Genomic DNA, 19,229 nt, shown 5'->3' with positions numbered 1-19,229 from the left:
TTTTGGCCACAACTTCTCATTTTATCTTTGAAGTAGTTTCTCTAGGGATAAAAAAAACTTACCTTGAACCTACTTTAGACTGCCTTGAATTACTATTATACCACTTAACAGTAAAACACGCATTTTAGGCATTTTAGGCATCTTTACGTAACAGTGTAATTCCATTCACTTCTCTATTCCTTTGTGCTATGATTGTCATTTACTTTACTTCTACATTTGTTTTAATGGCCAATGCTTTGTTCTTATTATTGCTTTCAACAGTCAGGAGACTTTTTAAGGAGAGCTTTTAAATGGTCTTCTATATTGACCATATAGTTAGCAATTTAGGTACTTTTCATTCCCTCTTTCAGATCCAAGCTTCCATTTGTGGTCACTTTCCTTTAGCCTCCAGAACTACTTTCCTTTGTATTTCTTGTAGTCTTTGTTAAATCATTACTTTTGGAGTCTTTTATTTGCTAGTTCTAACCCTGGGCGGTATTTGAGTCTACATCTAATGATTGTTGTTTCTCTTGATTGTGGGTCTCATTCTCTTGCTTCTCCATGTCTGAAAACTTCTTATTTTGTGCCAGACCTGGTATAAAAAAGAAGAGTAACGACTGAGGCAGCCTCCATTTTCCCCCCAGAGAAGGTGTAGCCTTTTCCCAAACCAGGATCTGATTGAGGAACTGATTGTTTTGGCTTTCTCAGGAGTCGGTAGCAGCTACGCCGCAGTTTTAATGTCAGCTCTCTGGTTTCAAATGATTTTCAGATGAGGTCAGCCGACTCTCTCTGCCAGGGCACTGGGAGCCAAGCGCTACAAGGCTGCTCTCTGCTTTTTGGCTCTGCTCTTACTCTCAGCTGTTTCTCACTTAACAAACACCCCTGTGTGTTGAGAATTAGTATATGAAGAGAATTGGTTTTGTATTGGGGGCCCCTCCATATTGGATCTCTCACGCTGGCCCGTGCAGTCAGTAAAGATGATCTTGGGTAAGTTCACTCTCCTATCCATACTCAGACGAGTCAGGAGCCCACTAGTCTGAAGCAGCTGACACTCACATAGGAAAGGCTCACCCTTCCCTAGGGTTCCATTTGTTGAGATTTCTTGGCCTCCATAGTTTTTAAAAACCCATTTTTTTTTAGCATGTCTGGTGTTTTCACGTTTCAGCAGGAGCATTCATCTGCCTCTCTTAAATGTTTTTTTAATGTTTTTTATTTATTTCTAGGAGAGAGAGAGAGACAGCGTGAGCAGGGGAGGGTCAGAGAGAGAGGGAGTCACAGACTCTGAAACAGGCTCCAGGCTCCGAGCTGGCAGTCAGCACAGAGCCTGACACGGGGCTCGAACCCACGAACCGCGAGATCATGACCTAAGCGAAAGTTGGATGCTTAACCGACTAAGCCACCCAAGCGCCCCTCCATCTGCCTCTCTTAATTAGAGTACTTCTTGCGTTCATTCTGAAATGGCTTTTTCCACGCTGGTTTCTGTTGTATGAGGGGGGAATAGACACTGTACTCAGACACTCCTCTGATTGATTTCATGTCATCCTACGTCTCTTCCCAGGAGGATTTCGTGGATTCGGATAAAGAAGCCCCTATCGAGTCCACCTTTGTCCGCATCAAAGAAACACCTTCTGAACAGGAGAGCACAGTCTTCCTTCTGACCGAAAATGGCGAGCGAGCCTACACCATCAACCACGAAGCCAGCCACCCGCCGCCCTCCAAAGTCTTTGTCTGTGACAAGTCCGAGAGCGCGAAGGAGCGCTTCCTGGATGGTGTGCCCAGTCGGGCGCTGACAGACAGCTCCACCGAGTTCATGCACCAGATCATTGACCAGGCCCTCCAAGGGGTCCCAGGGAAGGCCAGCAGCACCAGTGAGCCGTCTCCAGAATCTTCCATCTTATCATCCAGAAAGGACAACCGGAGGTCCAACTCTTTGCCAGTCAAGAAGACCGTGCACTTCGAGGCGGACACGCTCAAGGATGCTTCTTGCAGTAAAGACCCTTTCTACGGTCAAGACCTTCGCTTTGAAGGGAGCCCGAGAGGGACAAAGGACTCGTTGCTGAAGCAGGATGGGGACGTCCTGGCAGTTGAGATTGCCGAGGAAAAGCTGAAACCGGAATCCCCAAAGGTTTCGGAAGCAGCCTCTGATGAGTCGCCTGGTGACGAGTCTTCGGTGCACGGGGAGATCAATCATTCGCAGACTTCCAAGAGTTGCCCCTCATGGAACGGGTCACCAGAGGGTGCAGCCGACGGTGGGGAGGAGGAGAGTCGTCCCCTGTCGCCCCTCGGGGACAACACCGTTATAGCTGACTCCTTGCAGATCAAGGTCAAGCTGCTGACCGTAGAAGCGATGGACGAGGAAGACTGTTTTGAAGGCATACCTTTAAAAGCCTCGAAGTTCAACAGCGACCTAATAGATTTTGCCTCGACCAGCCAGGCCTTCGGTGAGGTTCCTGAGCCTCATGAGAAGAAACCTGTCGAGGAAGAGGTTTCGGAGAATCGTGCTGAGCGGTTGGGGAAGAGGAGAAGTAAATCCGCGCACCAGAGGAAGGACTCGGACCAGTCCCCAGAGAGGCCTGACAAGCAGGACCCTGGGCAAGAAGACCAAGGCTGCTCTTTGGCCCCCGAGGAGGCGCCGGTGGATAGAAAGCCGGAAGTGTACGAGAAGCCCAAGCGCAAGTCCACACGGCGCCGTCAGGGCGAGGACGAGGTGGAGAACGTCGGGCCGCAGGGGCTGGGCGGGGAGCTGCCCTCTGACCCCCCGAGCAGCAGTGCCAGCCTGGAGACCCTGCGCAGCCGCAGCGAGGAAGGCCTGGACTTCAGGCCCTCCCCGCCCTTGTCCAAGGTCTCCGTCATTCCCCACGAGCTTTTCTACTACCCGCACTACGAGGTGCCCTTGGCTGCTGTGTTGGAGGCTTATGCGGAAGGCTCGGAGGATTTGAAACCCGAGGACCTGGATATGGAGGAGTCAGAGGACTATCTGTGTGATCTGGGGCCCGGGGACGAGGTGGAGGAGGCGGAGGAGGCCAGGGACGAGGTCGAGGAGGCCGAGGTCTCTCGGAACAGTTGTAGCTTCGAGGAGGTCCCCAAGGCCATCATCCCGGCCCCGAGTACCGACAGGGGTGCAGAGGGCACCGGACCAGCCTTGGAGCCCGCGCCCCCGTCTCCACAGGAAGACCACCAGCAAGAGGAGACCCAAGAGAGTGGCTCTGTGGAGGGCCATCAGGTACGGGACCCCTGGGCCCTGCACGGGGATTCGGCTTTCCTCTGGGGCTCCGCTGCAGCCTCCACTAGGGGGCGCTTCAGCCAGTTTAAGGAGGCGTTCCTTCACTCAGGCTCCGACCAAGGGAAGGGCTGGCCCCTGAGAGGAGCCCTCCTGAGAGTGTGGGCCTTGGGTGCCCCCCTGGCCTCCCGGAGCCCCGCCCCTGCCCACAAGGCCGCCAAGAGAAGGGAATGAGGCTGTGTTTGAGGGCCCAGTGTCATAGCAGTAATAATTGGAAATGGTGACTGTAGCCACACCTACTGTGTGCTTAGCAAACCCTGGGTCCCGCCTCCCGCCGCCCCAGAAAACCTCACATCTGACTCGCGCCCTTCTTTTTGAAGGTTGCCTGTTGGCACAGTTGTCTGGCCCCTGGGCTTAGAAGTGGGGGACACGCACTTCGAATTTTAGCAACTGAGCCCACGCTTGTCTGCCACTTTGTGTCCCCATTTCATCTGGCCCGGCAGCTCCAGGGGCCATCGGCGTGGGCAGCGATAGGGTGCAGGGGGCCCTGACCCACCCCTCCTCTTCGTCCTTTCCCTTCCCTCCCCTCCAGCCAAGCCAGCCTCCCCCCACCTCCCAGGCACACCACAGTTTGCTCTGCCCCTCCCCCCATATGACACTTGGCAAGGACTCATTCCTCTTCCAAGCCCAGTGCTAATGACGCCTCCTCCCAGGAGCCTTCCCAGCTTCTCCCTGGGCAGTTGTTTCTAGTCTATAGCCAGTGACACAGGACAGCTCTCTACTCTTCTCCCTAACCTGGTTTGGTGGCTTGTGATTTTCCCTCCCAGGAGGGAGTGAGGGCTGGTGTTTTAATCCTCAGATTCTGGAGAGCAGCCCGGCAAGGCTGGCGGTGCAGGAAACAAAGGTGGATCGCATGACGGTTTGGGCAGGGGGTGGGGGGGCATAAGGTGGACACAGGGTAAATTAAACACCAAGGTAAATGATGGAGCTCTGGCTCATGGCAGGGGAGCATCTAGGCCGAGCGAAGGACTGGAAGGTGCTCTGCAAGAGAAAGGGACATCAGTAGCCTTAAGAGACATTTAGGGTCTAGATAGACCAGAAGTGGGAGCTGGGTGGAACAGAATTCTCAGACACTGACAGCCAAGAGGCAAGCAGAGCGGGACCACCGTGCTCTGTCTGCCTTTGGGTGGAAAAGAGAGTGGGGTGGCTCCGCGGGCACCAGAACCCACCTGCCACCTGCCACTTCTGCCCCCAGGGAGAGGACCCCAGTCCCGGGCCTCCCCCCTCCCGCCTGCCATCTTCCGACTTGCTGGAAGGCAGCCCAGCCCAGCAACCTCTGCCAGCAGGGGCCCCAAGATCCATCGGGGTAGAACTGGCCCTCGGTGAGATGGTGTCTTGGAGTCCCCAGGCTGGGGGACCGTGACACCAACTGCGGCGATGCTCTGGACAGCAGATCTCTTAGGACCAAAGAAAGGCGACCCAGTGGGTGGCAGGACGTAAGCCTACGTTGCTTTCCTGCCCCTCTGTGCTATTTAAAATGGCTTATTAGCAGCCAGTTCCTCTCCCCGGACTGACTGACTGCAGCCTGCAGACACGCCGCTTCCTTCTCTCCTGCGTCACAAAGAGGAGAGGCGTTTGCCAAAAGCAGGTTGTGCTTGTCCGTGTGCCCAGCATGCGGACAGGTGGTTTGGGGGGTGGCGGAAGGAGCCCTGAGCCGGAAGTGAGACAGAGTGGTGTAGATTTCAATCCGCCTCACACTGAACGGGGCGTGGGCCCTGAGGAGAGCTTCCGTTCCTGGGCACAGTTTGCCACTGTCCGCGTCTCGGGCTCGGAGCTGCCTCCTCTGGCTGCCCCGCATCCAACGAGCAGGCACCCCCTGCACCCAAGTGCACTGGTCCTTGGCTCCCCGATGTAGCCTGGGTAGTCCTGTGGGTGAGCAGAGGGAGGGCCTGTCGCCCAAGATGATGGGTGAGGTCTGCCTGGCAGACAAGATGACACCGAAGCCTTCCTCTGATACCTGACCCTTCTTTTAAAAAGGAAAAAAAACGGGGTGCCTGGGTGGCTCGGTCATATAAGCATCTAACTTCGGCTCAGGTCCTGATCACATGGTTTGTGGGTTTGAGCCCCATGTCGGGCTCTGTGCTGACAGCTCGGAGTCTGAAGCCTGCGTCGGATTCTGTCTCCCTCTCTCTCTGCCCCCACTCCACTCAGGCTTGTCTCTCTCTCTCAAAAATAAATAAACATTACAAAAATTTTAAAAAAGGAAAAATAAACTTTCCAATGAGATCAGAAAATGGAAAGTTTCTTCTTCTAGTCTTTAAAAAAAAGTCTTTTCGGAGCACCTGGGTGGCTCAGTTGGTTAAGCGTCCGACTTCGGCTCAGGTCATGATCTCACGGTTCATGAGTTCGAGCCCCGCGTCCGGCTCTGTGCTGACAACCAGTTCAGAGCCTGGAGCCTGTTTTGGATTCTGTCTCCCTTTCTCTCTGACCCTCCCCTGTTCACACTGTCTCTCTTCCCCCTGCCTTTGCTGGGTCACATCTCTGGCATTTATTTGACAAGGAAGATGCTTTGACTGTGGTCCACATTAGAAAAATTTAAAAAATAATTAAAAAGGTAAATTAAAAAATGGGGACAAATAAATTTTAAAAAGGGGGAAGATGTCTTCCCATAAGCTATCTGTTTGCCGGTGTGTGTACCTCTCCCGGCCCAGGGGCCACGTTTGCACCTGTTGGCCCACCTGGCTTCTAGCATTCGCTCCTCTCTTTAAGTGGGTGATGGCTGTGTGAGGGGCCCAGCCATCGCCCAACCGTATGGAACATCATTCACAGTAAATACTGTGTGGTATAGTGAAAAGAGACAGATAGTTATTACACCCATTTGACAGATGAGGAAACTGAGGGGGAGAGAGAAATAAAGTCGGTTGCTTAAGGTAACTCACACAGCCAGATCTTAGGGACTCTGAAACCCATGCTGTGTGTACAGTCTGTGGCCTTTGCACTCTTGCCCCCGGAGCCGGAGCCTGAGCCATTGTGGGGGTGGGCCTCCCTCCCATGGCAGGCTGTGCTGGAAGGAGTCCCCCGGAGGGGGCGCCCTAGCTTCCTGGAATTCAGGTGGAACGGAGCATCGCTAGGGGAAGGGGCGCGGCATCATGCACTCAGCACGCAGCCTGAAACGCTGACTTGTATCTGGTTGTCTGTGTCCTTAAGTCCCAGGAATTCGGAAACTCGGGAAACTTAGCAAACTCTTTAGAAGAAAAGGTAATGGGAGAATCAACCAGCAGTAAAAAGAAGGAAAAAAGGAAGCACGTGGACCACGTAGAAAGTTCAATGTTTATAGCGCCCGGCACCGTCCGATCCTCAGATGACCTAGAAGAAGACACTGGTGACCACAAAGTGCTCTCCAGGTATTTTATCACTGTCCTCTCACCCTAGGGACCGAGCTCGAGGCTTACTCCCTGAACTTGTATCATTCTTGGTTTCTGACTTAGGGGGGCAGGTGCATGGGGAGACCGGACAGCCAGACAGCAAGGGAAACACAGGTTCAAGGGAAACAGGTTCATACGAAAATTCATCTGGCCACTTGGTCGTTTGCCGGAATCAGAGACAGACCATCCTCATTCTTTGCATCCTGCCCCCCCACCCTGCCCCCACCTTGCCACCCCCAGCCCCACTCGCACGCAGCAGGGCCAGGCGGACCCAAAGCCTGCCATCTCCTCACTCAACAGTACCTTTGGGTGGAAGCTGGCAGTGGGCAGCGAGGTGGTAGAGCCGTGGGGGGTGTGGGGGGAGACGGTACAGACTTAGGCTCTGCGGACACCCCAGCCCCCCGAAGCCCCCTGGCTGGGCTAGGTAGAGACCCAGCCAAGCCATCTATAAGCATCTCACGGAATTCAAAGCAACACACTCCATAGGCAGTTGTGGGGGGACCATTGATGGCTGTCACACGGAAGCTGGGCGCTAATGACGTGGCTTCACCCGTGAATTTGGGTCCCAGGAAGTAAGCTGGTTGACTTCTCTTGGGAGAAGGGGGCAGGGAGCATAATCGGCTCTAACTGATGTCCGGGAAGCTTGGAGTCCCTATCTCCTCTGTCACTCCGAGGCCACCAGGCAGCCGGCTTGGTCCCAGGGAGAGCATTTAGCTGCTGAATGTCAGATGATCCTGGTTTCTCTCCCTCGTCACTCATCGTCACCAAGGCCACTGTTTGCCCTGCCCTAATGTGTTCAAGCATTTCACATACGTTCCCTCGTTAATTCTCACAGCAGCGCTTTAGGCAGGTAGGAGGGACTATGCATCATCGCCGTGGGCTTGGGGTGGGGGTGAGGGTTCGGGGGCACCTCCCAGCCTAGGAGATGTCAGAGCTGGGGTCTTGGATTCAGACTTGTCAGACCCCATGACCCACATTCTTCCCGTGACCCTCACCACCGTGCCGGTGGTGGCTGAGCCACCCTGGCTGCAAAAAGGAAATCATATATGGAGGTCAGCATCTGGGGAGGAGGTGGGGAGAAGCCAGTGCAGAGAGAACCAGAAGCAACAGCTGGCGATGTCTTGTTTTCCCCTCCCCTCTGCTTTGCGCCTGGGCTCCCCTCCCCTCTGCGCCTGGGCTCCAGGGAACACAAGGAAAATAGGCGAGGGCCCCGGTGAGGAGGGTTCAGGCGCAGCGGAATCCTGCTGCCCGCTTTGCCTGGGACCCCCGGGGTCCCTCTCCCTGCGGAGGCCGGGTCATGACCGTCCAGCAGACATCCGGGTCCTGGCGTGTAGCTGGACCCGGCTCTAAGTGCAGGTGGCCCGCATAGGCAGGTGGCCCAGACTGTCACTCTTCACTGTGGGAAGAGGCAGGCACGGCTCCAGCCCCCAGGAGCTTGGGCTGGCGGGAGGGAAGGCGAGCCCCCCCCCTTCTGTGCTGGAACTGAGGGGAGCACCTTAGGTGCCAAGAGGCACGTGTGGATTTCACCTGTGGACCTCAGCGGCAGGTGGAGGGGTTCGGGGTCGCCCGCAGGCCCAGATTCCCTCGGTACAGAAGGATAGTGGGATCTGGACTTGGGAGAGAAGGCGTTTGGGTGGGAGAAGCGGCCTGAGCAAACAGCTGGCACTCAGCTGCCACCCCAGGACATGTTGGCCAGATGTGAGGGGGTCGGGAGAAGCAGGGGGAGTTTTGGGGGAATCGAGCATCTTGACCTGCGACAGCCAGACATCAAGCAAAACCCGTCCCAGTGGAGGTGAGCCAGAGGGGTGAGCGTTCTGTCGCCGTATGTGGGAGGGAGGCCGGGTCGACTCTTCCCGCAGAGGTTTGACTCATGTGCGTGTCGATCTGTGTCGAGCAGACAGCCGTCCCCTCGGCGATGGCGGCCCCTCCCACTCGGGCAAAGTTGTAATTATCACACAGCATGTTAGCCGAGGTGAAGGCTGCGCGCCAACGAGGCAAATGGCGCAGGGGTGTGGTCACGGAAGGAACGAGTGAGGCCCCCGGGGAGCCCCTCCCCTGTGCCAAGCTGTCTCACCTGCTGGCTGCAGCCCAGCGGGTGCCACCACCTCCTGTTGTGACCCGGAAAGTGAGTTCAGAGAAGTCAGTGCCCGGCCCAAAGCTGTTGAACTAGACAGAGCCCCGGGCACCTTGCTGCCAGGCATGGCATGTTTTCCTGGCCATATGTTGATTCAGTCACCCTTGGCAGTTCCCATTGTTCTAGGCAGAGAGGCCCATTGTTCCAGAGCCTGCAGGACCCCCACACCCACCCCAGCTCATCTGTGGCCACTCTAGGTCACCTCTGCCCTCCTCCCCAGCCTGACCAAGCACCTTGGCCTTCATTGAGATCCTTCAGCGCCCCCTCAAGCTCTTTTGCCTGTGAGGACCCTCTGTCCCCAGCCTGTTCCCCAGCTTGCTCCTGGGTTTTACCTCCACTACCACTTCCTCCAGGCAGCCTTCTTAGATTCCTCCAGACTACTTTTAATCCCGCTTTATAGGTTCTTACAGTCTCTACTCTGTTTCTTCATCACATTAACCAAAACAGGAATTTCTCGAATTATTTGGGTAAGGATGTATTTATCATCTGCTCTCACCCCGGACGGTGAGGCAGCTCCCTGGAGGCCGGGGAGGGCACCAGGCAGAGCTCCAGCGCTCGGCACCACACCTGGCCTGCAGTTGGCCTTTAATACAGATTCCGGGGGTGAAGGTGAATAAATGAATGCATTGCTCTCCCGGTCTGTGGAGGGTGGGGTTCTGAGGAGCCCGGCCCTCAGCTGCTCGTCCCAGTGCCTAGCACACAGTAGGCGCTCGATAATGCTGGCTGGGAGGAGGGAGTTCGGGATGCAAATGCGAATGGGCCTCCCGCGGATGGTACTAGAACATAGAAACCACCCGCAAGAAGGTACGCTGGAAACTAGAGGGACAGGGAGAGCAGGAGCCCTTCCTGCTGCTGATGCACTTTTTTCAGGAAAATAGGATAAGCAGGTGGGAGTTACCGCGTCTCCAGGTACTCCTGTGAGTTGAGTCAACACTTAGGGGGCATGGACATTGCTGGGGCCCAGGCACCTGACGCGCTCTCTCTATGTGGTGCATCATGTCTGGTATCTGTGCTGTAATACTAGCCTTTGGATTGCAGATGGGGACTAAAGTTTCCCTAGGCTCGCCCAGTGCCTGGCACATAGTAGGTGTTTTATACCTATTAGCTGGAAACATGCCCAGTACAGGGGAAGAGCTTGGTGAAGATCCAGTGGGCAGGAATACCATGGCTGCCCATGGTGAATTCCCTGGTCAAAACTCTTGGGTCAAATGCCTTTTTCTTGGACCCCTGGATGCACATAGTAGGTTTGCCTCGAGGAAACTGAGAAGATTGTCTCTGACCCCGAACACCTGGTTCTCTTGTTGAGCGGCAAGACGGGGCCACTGGGACCTGACGTATACCGTACTTCCCACCAATGCCCCAACGCCGCAGCCCCATGAAGTAGTAGGGGTGGGGCTAATAACCCATTTTACAGATGAGCAAAACTGATTCGAGACATAAAACACTTGGCTAACGTTGCCAGCTAATCAACCAGGAGCCAGGATACAGCCCAGGCCACTGGCTGGGTATCTTTTGCCGCAGCCCTGGGTGAACCAACTTTAGTGGATGATCAGAGATACATTCCCCATCAGCCTCAAAGACATGGTCAGAAAATTAGCCTCCTTGTGCATGAAAGAAAAAAAGGTGCAGATACCTGAGAGCTGGACGGAGAGCAGCCCTGTGCCTAGAAAGCACTAGAAAGGGGGTCTGGATAGCAGGTCTCAGCCCAGGTCTGACACGAGCGTTCAGAGGACCTTTGGCAACTCCCAGACCTTGGGGTGCTTGGAGAAGGGCCTCCGTTCCTTCCCGGAAACCCTATGACTTTAAAAAATACGTGGTCTGCTTTCTATTTAAAATGCTCAGTTGTTTTTATTCTTGTAGATGAGATTCCAGTGTGTCTCTCTAATATCCGTCCTACTATTTGTAAGCACACTCCAACCCACGTGGGCATATTGGATACAATCTCTCATTTCCGTTGCTGGGTCTGAGGTCATGGCTTGCCTAAATCCACGTGCGGAAGGCTCGGGGTGGGGGTGGCTGTACGCCGAGCTATGGAGACCTCCCGGTGGCACCAATTCAAAACGTGTGTTTATTTTTCAGGACTAGTCACAGTGACTCCAGCATTTACATTCGACGACATACTAACAGGTCTTTGGAATCGGTTAGTATGTGAATTTCTTCTTCTGCTGCATGGCCCCCCCCGCTAATCAATCCGTTTCCGTCCTTCCTCCTCCCAGCCCAGAGCTTTGAAATTACTGATGCGCAGCAAACCCACTTTTGGATAGAAGACAAGCAAATTCAAACCTTGTCGTTAGGCACAGTCCAACCGGATGTCCAATTGGGGCTCTAGGGGATGTAAATAAAGTGCTGATTGTAAAGCTCGAAGTCCTCTTTGTTGTACAAAACGCATCCAAGACCTTCCACCCAGCCCCGCACACACAGTAGAAAGATCGCCCTCAAAGACAGAAGTGCATTGTGGGTGGTCTACTTTACCTTTGCAGCTACTTAGCTCTGGATGTGTTGGGACCCCAAGCACCATGGCCCCATTCGGGTTGTGGGTCATGAGGCACCAGCCGGGGGGGTTTGGGGGGTTGAGGCACCAGCCGGGTGGGGGGGGGTTGGGCGAGAGGGCAGAACACCACAGAGTGTCAGTCAGCAGTTGATTTGGGAACTGTTTACAAATATTGAGAAAAAGCGTGGCATGCTCGGCTTTGTATGTTTAAAATCGTTTTATTTTCTGTTTCAGAGATTTCATCTTTACTAATTGGGTTGCGGGGGTTTTGTTTATAAATTTCACTGTAGGACCATTTTAACTATGTTCAATTGAGGAATGCAGCAGATCTGGATGACAGAAGAAACCGAACGTTAACCAGGTCGGTGCCTTTACTCCGAGATCTGTGGGGCTTAAGATGTTTCTTTCTTTTTCAAGTATGCAGCCTACCTGGTGGGGCTGGGGGGGGTGGGGAGAGGGGGGATGGCTACACTTAGGCTTCCTTGATGGCCATAGTAACAGTCTGAGGTCACACCTGCTCCAGAGCAAATGAACAGACGCAGGAGGGCGGGGGAAACTGATGAACGCTGGTGAGCGGGGCTCAGAAAAGGGGCTTGCGGTTAAAGCCGGGTCTGGGTCACGAGCCCGAAGCTGCATTTATACGCTGCCCGGGTAGAGCCTGGCAGTAGTGACGCAAGGCTGTGTGTGTTCTCTGCGCGTTACACCTGACGACGTGTCTGTTCTGTGTCTCCACTGCAGGTACAATACTCAGAAGCTCACTGAGCTGATGTTACAGTTTTATGGCATCAGAGCAGACATGAAGAGGGAGTGCAAACATACCAAGATGTCTCTGAAAGTATTTCTTGCCGTTCGAGAACTAGATGGCGTAGTCTGATATTGCTGAATTGCTGTTTAGGACCTAGGAAACCAGAGCAGTCTCGAAAACTCTGACAATCCTGAGATGCTCCCATCCCTGTTAAAGTTATTGAATCACTTAATTTCATTAATTTTTTTTTTTTCTGGTAAATATTTGCCACGGATTTCAATTGGCGTGGTAGGTCTTAGATGATTAGAATGGAAAGTCTCTCTGAGTATCTTCTAACACCCACAAGTGTAATCGTCAGAAGCTCACCCCTGTCTGGCTTTTAAAAAAAGAGGCAAGACATATTTCCCTCCCCTGCCATAAGATGGAAATGTTAACTCACGCGGTCCACCAGGCATGATATATTCCGAGGAAAGAAGCGCCTTTCACTCTGAGGAGATAGAGACTTGGAAAACTTAAACCAGAAGGTTAAAGAATGCAGTCGTGCTTTCCGTGTTTTTGGAGCATTGACTAATCCCTTTGTATTAAGAGTAGAGTTTACATTTTTTTCTAGAGACAGTTCTAAGAAAGAAAAATTCTGTCCGTTGTTACATGTGAACCCGTTTCTAAGCCAAACGGCAGATGTTTAACCCACTGTTGGCCTCGCTTCTTCCTGTATCAGGAGATCATTCCGGGATGATGAGATCGTTTCCACGGCTCATAATCTCCACAGCATGCCCCAAATGACCACCCTAGGAAGCTCACACTCTAGGCTTCTATAAGCAGAGACCCCCAACCCCCTTGCATTTGGATGATGGCTCCAGCCCTTTCCTTAGCGAGAACTGGACATTATCCACCAGGGAGAGGCAAAATGTCACTTTGACCCCATCTTCTATAAATTAAAAGAGGGAAGACAAGTCTGACCAGAAGCAAATCTAGTGATTATTTCCAAGGTTCTGTCCCAAAGCCAAAACCAAAAATTTGGTGTAGGCGGGGGCAGGAGGGCGTTGCCTTTGTTTCTGAAGGCTGTTTTTAAATGATCTATAATCAGGGAACTCTGTTCCTTTAGATTATGTAAGACATCCCCTCTGTCACAAACAAGTGGCACAGCGCCATCAGCCTCCAGCTGTGTGTTAAGGCCACCGTGGTATAAAGGAAGGTGTCCTGGACCGGGGTGGGGGTGGGGGCGTAGTTATTGTGTGGCCCTGAGCCAAGCCCCTGAAACCAGTGAGTCTCATCATGCCTACCCTCGCAATGCGACTGACTGCTTTCCCCCCCTTGGGCTGCGCAGACAAACTGGGCCCCTATGAAAGAGTCTACGTGGCACCCCGCGGGGCCTCTTGACTGGCCTGCTGGGGAGCCCTCGACTCTCCAGATGGGCAGTGAGGTTGCAGGCAGGGGAGGTCCATCCCCCACCGAGGACCCACTTGTGACTGCCTTGCCTGCGTCTTCCCTTCTGCAGGAAGGCCAACGACTCCGGCGAAGCCATGTTGCAGAAGAGCCGGAGCCCAAGGAGCGACTCTCTGACACAGTTTGTCCAGCAGCCGGATATGATGTATTTTATTCTCTTCCTCTGGCTCCTGGTTTACTGCCTCCTGCTCTTCCCCCAGCTGGACGTCACCAGATTCTGATGCGCGTGTCTGCATAATAAAAACGACAGGCTCCTGACTGGGGGGCGGGAGCCCTTCTCACTTCCCTTTCGCTGGGGTCTGGATGGGGCGCTCTGCGGACGGCCTCCCCGCTGCTGCCTCCGCTGGTTCCCTTCTCGCCTGTAAGTCCCAAGCATGCTCTTCTCTTCCGCTGCGTCCTCAAAACTCAGGTGTCTGTTTGGCCGGATCCTTAGGCAGAGTGTGTTCCTGTGTGCCTTGCTCTGTCAGGTATGAAGCGTCCTTGTTAATATTTAGCCATCGCCTGGGTCCTGGCTCGTCCCGCGTGTCGGTTTTTGAGGCCCAGGATGGACTTGAGTTACTGGCCTCTGAGAGGAGGGCCGTCCTGATGGGGCTGGTAGGGGGTGCCCCACACGCAGAGCCTCCACTGGGAAGAAAACTGCGGCGTGTGCCTCCCAGAGCTGGGCTTTGAGGGAAGGGGCCGGGTGTCCGTGCACCTGTTGGGGTCTGGCGGTTGGTTCCGTCCGGGCCGCACACCCCGGAGCGGCAACCCCAAGGAGCAGAGTGAGGGCTGGGAGGCGAGCTGTAATGCCCTCTCTGTTTTCTTTTTCTTTCTTTCTTTTTTTTTTTTGGGTTGGGGACAGAGGTGTCAATTCAGTTTTGGGTTGATTGAATTAAGGTTAAAGCTGTGATTTTCAAATATTTTCCACCAACAGAACCCTCTTTGAAATGAGTTCATAGCAGGGGAGAGTCTAGACGGTACATTAATCGCCGAGCTCAGGCGACACGGGGCGGGGCCCGGCATCCCTCCCACTCTGCCTGGACAGCGCCCCCAGCACCCAGGACAGCTCCTGAGGCCTCTGTGCCCATCTCCGAGGCCCCACGGGGCACTGCGGTGAGCTCTTCAACAGCCCGAGGAGGAGCACAGGAATTGCTGGGCTCGGAATCAGTTCCGGCTGCTGTCAGGGCTGGAAGGGGTCCGGCAGGCTTCTGCCCTCCGTGCACACCAGCCCCTGCATGTGGTCTCAGCACAGGCGTCCTTACTGGTCGGTCATAATGGGATTCTCGAAGACTTTCCAAAAGGTACCCCAACAAGTAGACCAGAACAGGCAGTTTGTGAGGAGACCTCCCCCCACCCTCCCGTCTTCTGCTCTGTACCACCCTCCCCCCCGCCGTTCCCTGCCAAGATGCAGGTCCCGGTGACACGGTATTGCTTCCTCCTCCCATGGTCCGCCTCTCTCCAAGCGGTATTCGTAAAAATCACAGCCAATTAGGTCAGGAGAGGTCCTCAGACAGCTTCTCATCTGCTGAACCCAGAGAGGCAGAGCGGGCTGACCGAGGTCACACAGCAGCTAGGAACAGACTTGTAAGCACACTCGTGCCCCCTGATGCCGAGCCCAGAGCCGTCCCCTCTTTGACCAAACTTGTCTTGGGCCCGTGAGTATCCTGGAAAAAAAAGATTAAATGATTAGATAAAAATGTCCTCGTTTAGACAAAAGCAAAATGTGGGGCCAGCTACAACCTTTCCCTTGTTCTTGTATTTTTCCCGTGAGGAAGCTGCGTTCACTTTCACGCTCGTCCCCTGTGACATCTGGAGTGCCCTTGATAGCTCGGACAGCTTGTAGGTGACAAGCCAGCCATTGTTCCCCCGGCAGAAATCACGGTTCTCTCTCGGCAAGCCAGAGGCTGTCTCCCTTCAGGGAGTGGGTTTCAAGTGTACAGAATTCCAGTGGCCAGAAGAGTTTCCAGAGCATGTTTTAGTCGATGACATTCCAACATCCCATCCCGGCGACGGCCTGCTTCTTCTCCTCCTTAGTTCTTAGAACGAATCTGAGCCTTCCAAGCTGAAAGTTGTCAGGAGCTTGGAGTGGGTCCATCTTGAGGGCCAAGTGTGTCATGGAAAATGAGCTAATTAATGAGCTCCCCAGCATCGCAGGCAGCTAGGAGGTACAGATAGTAAAGATCAAGGGTGTGGTGTTTTATAATCCTGGGCACCATGTGGTCCTTGCCTAAACTAGATGTTGGAGGAGCCAGGGAGGAGCCCATCCAAACACGAATTTTACGGGTCTAGACCTTGTTCAGAAAAATCTCTGCAGGTTTCTTCTCTCACCGATTAGAGTGTGTAATATTGTTTAAAACCATCCACTGGTGAGATGCCTAAAAAATCACTTGGTTCAGGCTGACTGTAAACAGATTTTTTTCTTTAAAGGGGGAAAAAAAAAGTCTCCATTTGAGTGTAGGCTCACATGGAAGAGAAAGTTGGATATAAAAGGTGGATACAGAATCTTTCAAGACAAACCACCCCGTGGCTTTTAATTTTTTTCTAAGAATCAATTTTTAATTCTTAGCAATACATGTTCATAGTTTTTGAGGAAACAAATACTATACGGTTTTTAAAAAAATTTTTAAATTATATTTTGACAGAGAGAGAGAGAGAGCGCAAGTGGAGGAGGGGCAGAGAGAGAGAGACGAGAATCCAAAGAGCTCTCAGCACAGAGCCTGACATGGGGCTCAAACTCATGAGCGTGAGATCATGACCTGAGCCGAAGTCAGACTCTCCACCGACTGAGCCACCCAGGTGCCTGTGTACGTTTTTTAATGAAAACCAGCAAGTCCCTAAATCTGGCTCCCTAGATGCAATGCTTTCAACCCTTTTGGCCGTATCTGGTTATCTACCTTTGCATTTCTACACAATATGCTGCCACTTATTTTGTTTTTATACTTGATGCAGAAACACCTCTGACTTGCTGGTGTGGTAGATGGGGTCTCACCTTCTCCACCCGCTACTTTGCTTTCCTTGTGTGGTCACAGCATGTTGTTTCACGCGTCTCTAGTTAGTGTTAGTGCATAAAGACCATTCACTCCTGGGCCAGGTGACGTACTGTGATTACACGGCCTTTCTTGCCCAATTCTCCCCCTTGATTCAATCATCTTTTTGTGTGTTTTTGTTGTTTGTTTTTGGTGTCGCACATTCTATAGTAACTTCCTGAGAAAAGTATCATGGGAAGTCAGTATTTAAATATTTTGAGGTTGTACAGACTTTAAAATATCTTGATTCTGCCTGTACCCAGGGTATGGGATTGCAGGTGGAGAATACCTCTCTCCACCCCCACCCCTGCCAGTGTAGTTGTTGAGATCTCTGGCCCCATCCGGATGCCCAGGCCTCTACGTGTGACCTGGGTTTCTCCCCATTTCCCAGGAAGCAGTCAAGATTCCTTCATTTTTAGTGTTCCGAGCTGTCCTGATGGTAGTGTGTCCTCAATAGTGTGAACCTCGTGCTGGGCTCTCATGGGAAATTTCTTAAAATCTTCTCATAAGGGTTCACATCCTTTCTTTCTGGACCACCTGTTCGTCCAATATTGGACCTTCTGTGCTATACTCCTTAAATTTTTTTTTTTTATCTTTTCCATTCATAGTCTCTTTGTTTTGGGGATCTGGTTTCAGGGCGAGGTACTCAGCTCATGTTCTCGTGTATATGATGAAGGGCAAATGCTTAACTTCCAGAACATTTTGTTGCTGTTCTCTTGTTTACATTTTATAGTATCCTGTTCTTGGTTCATGGATGCAAATCTTCTCTCTCTGTGGATGTCCATGATTAGTGGGTCTGGGGAAGCTCTTTCCTGCTCCCTGTGTTGGCTTTGTTTTCTTGAAGTTTCCTGCCTCTTGGTTAGTCGCAGGCTCTGCCGTTCACTTTACAGGCTTTCTTCAAATATCTGGTGGCTCTGTGGATCCATTCATACTGAAGAGCGACACATCAGAAAACGGGCTGGAAGCTCTTTGTCAACCGGTGGGCTTTTCTGTGTTGCCACCGGGAGTTTTCATCAGAAGACTCCACTTATCAATTGCAGGTCTTTTCTGGGGCTTAATGTGTTTCTTTAGAGGTATCTTCACTTCTCTCCTGCCTGCAAAAGAGGGACGTAATAGAGCTGCTACTGACCGATGTAGTGTCCTCCTATAATTTCAAAAAAAGCCATTCCCTCTGGATGAATGGCTTCAAGAAGGATGTCCCCACCAGGCAGAAGCCATCCATGAGCGCTTGGCTTTGGCTGGCAGATGGCATCTTTTGCCCCTTTCCCCCAGGAGATGTAGACCTGAGCAAGGACAAGACTTTAGGAGCAGAGCAAGGACTAGATTTGTAACTCTCAGTCATTCCCTTAGCCAAGCGTCTTTGTGCAGTGCCCAGACTTAGAGCTGTGCCTGGAGATCCTAGCACGCACCTGCGTGCTCCCGTCCTGAGCGGGCGGGCATTCTCTTCACAGTCAGTACTTAGACTCATTGAATTGCTCCTGCCTCACGGTGCTTGGTGTCCGTGGGCCGTAGCCCCGCCCCTCTGGAGTAGGGCTGCAGCCGGGACTGGTGCGCCTCTGCCGGGTGTGCTGGCCGGTCCTCTGCCCCGCCCTCCCCTCCAGCAGCTCAGCTCCTGCCACGAATGGGTCGGCATCTTTCACCTCCTCTCATCCCCTGTGCCTCCCACTGTCTTCATGAGTGCAGAGACTCTCTGTTCCTTTGCTCTTGTTCTTGTGGGGTCTCACGTGGGACGAAAGGAACCCGTGTGCTCCACACGCCGCCTTGAACCGCAGATCCCACTTGAGCCTTCTCATGGCATCGTTAGGTGGCTTGCTGTTCTGTGCACTCACCTGTGGACCCGCCCTACGAACCTGGCCGGGGCTCGGGCCGTGGCCGTCTGCTGAGCCGTGGCCGGCCAAGTGCCCTCGCGTAATTCTGTGCCAGGCCCAGAAGAGGGTTATGAAGGGCGTGCGAAATGCCCCGTAAAGAAGTGATTCTCCTTCCTTTCCTCCTCACCCGCCCCTTGCCCCCAGACACCTGGATGTCCGATCTCCCCTCAGGCTCCAGTGCAGGGCGTCCCATGGTCCCCGGGTCCCGCTCACCACGCTTGCTGCCTTTCCGAAGCAGGTGGTCGGTCCACGCTCGTGTCTGCTGGCGAACAGGGTGTCCTCTATGTTGGTCGGCTCTTCGAAACTTGGTGAGCTTCCCCTCCTGTCCTGGCCAGACCTGGCCTCTGTGGGGAGAGGGGCTCCTGCAGGGAGTACACCGTCACTGCCCACGACAGCCACCGGGACACTCACTGCTTCTTCTTCGCTGGGGTGCGGCCAAGTTCCGCCAGCCCTTTACCCCACGCCCTGTGTCTGCTCCTTGTAAGGCGAGAGCTGCTTAGAAGGCTGCCTCTTTGGTCAATCTCTAGAAGTCATAGGATATTCGGTAGCGTTAGGGACCTCGTAGGGGCCTAGCACTTCATCTAAGCAATAAGAACACCGACGGTCAGGAAGGGGACGTGACTAGTCACACTGCTAGTTAGTGACCCCAGTATGGTCATCTTGATTCCCAATTATGGTGGGGTTTTTTTAGTTTATTTATTTTGAGAGCGAGAGACTGTGTGCACGCAGGGGAGGGGCAGAGAAAGAGGAGAGAGAATCCCCATCAGGCTCCATGTCGTCAGCTCAGAACCATGAGACCATGACCTAAGCTGAAACCTAGAGTCAGATGCTTAACCGACCGACCTACGCAGCCCCCCCCCCCGCCCCGCCCAGTTATGTTTCCTACAAAACTACATCCTCCAGCCGCTGAGGCTAT

At 53.3% G+C, this 19,229-nt stretch overlaps 1 protein-coding gene across 4 annotated transcripts in view; it reads left to right on the top strand.

Moving 5' to 3' along the window:
* The window catches only part of CLMN (calmin), a 113,283-nt gene extending 99,552 nt beyond the window's left edge, over positions 1-13,731 (top strand). Inside the window, exons 9-14 of one of the 4 annotated variants that reach the window (XM_039254567.1) lie at positions 1,538-3,202; positions 6,407-6,603; positions 10,838-10,898; positions 11,540-11,610; positions 11,988-12,084; positions 13,497-13,731. In XM_039254567.1, the coding sequence (XP_039110498.1) occupies positions 1,538-3,202; positions 6,407-6,603; positions 10,838-10,898; positions 11,540-11,610; positions 11,988-12,084; positions 13,497-13,661 (2,256 nt within the window). In that variant the 3' untranslated portion in view covers positions 13,662-13,731. Of the gene's footprint in view, positions 1-1,537; positions 3,203-6,406; positions 6,604-10,837; positions 10,899-10,974; positions 11,116-11,483; positions 11,611-11,987; positions 12,085-13,492 lie in introns of those variants that run through there. The other 3 variants (XM_039254568.1, XM_039254570.1, XM_039254569.1) reach the window with 3 other exon arrangements.
* Positions 13,732-19,229: the final 5,498 nt, after the last annotated feature.

The sequence above is a fragment of the Hyaena hyaena genome, unplaced genomic scaffold (assembly GCF_003009895.1).
Source record: "Hyaena hyaena isolate Hyena2069 unplaced genomic scaffold, ASM300989v1 scaffold_493, whole genome shotgun sequence".
Taxonomy (NCBI): Eukaryota; Metazoa; Chordata; class Mammalia; order Carnivora; family Hyaenidae; genus Hyaena; species Hyaena hyaena.
This window is presented reverse-complemented; position numbering and strand designations above follow the sequence as displayed.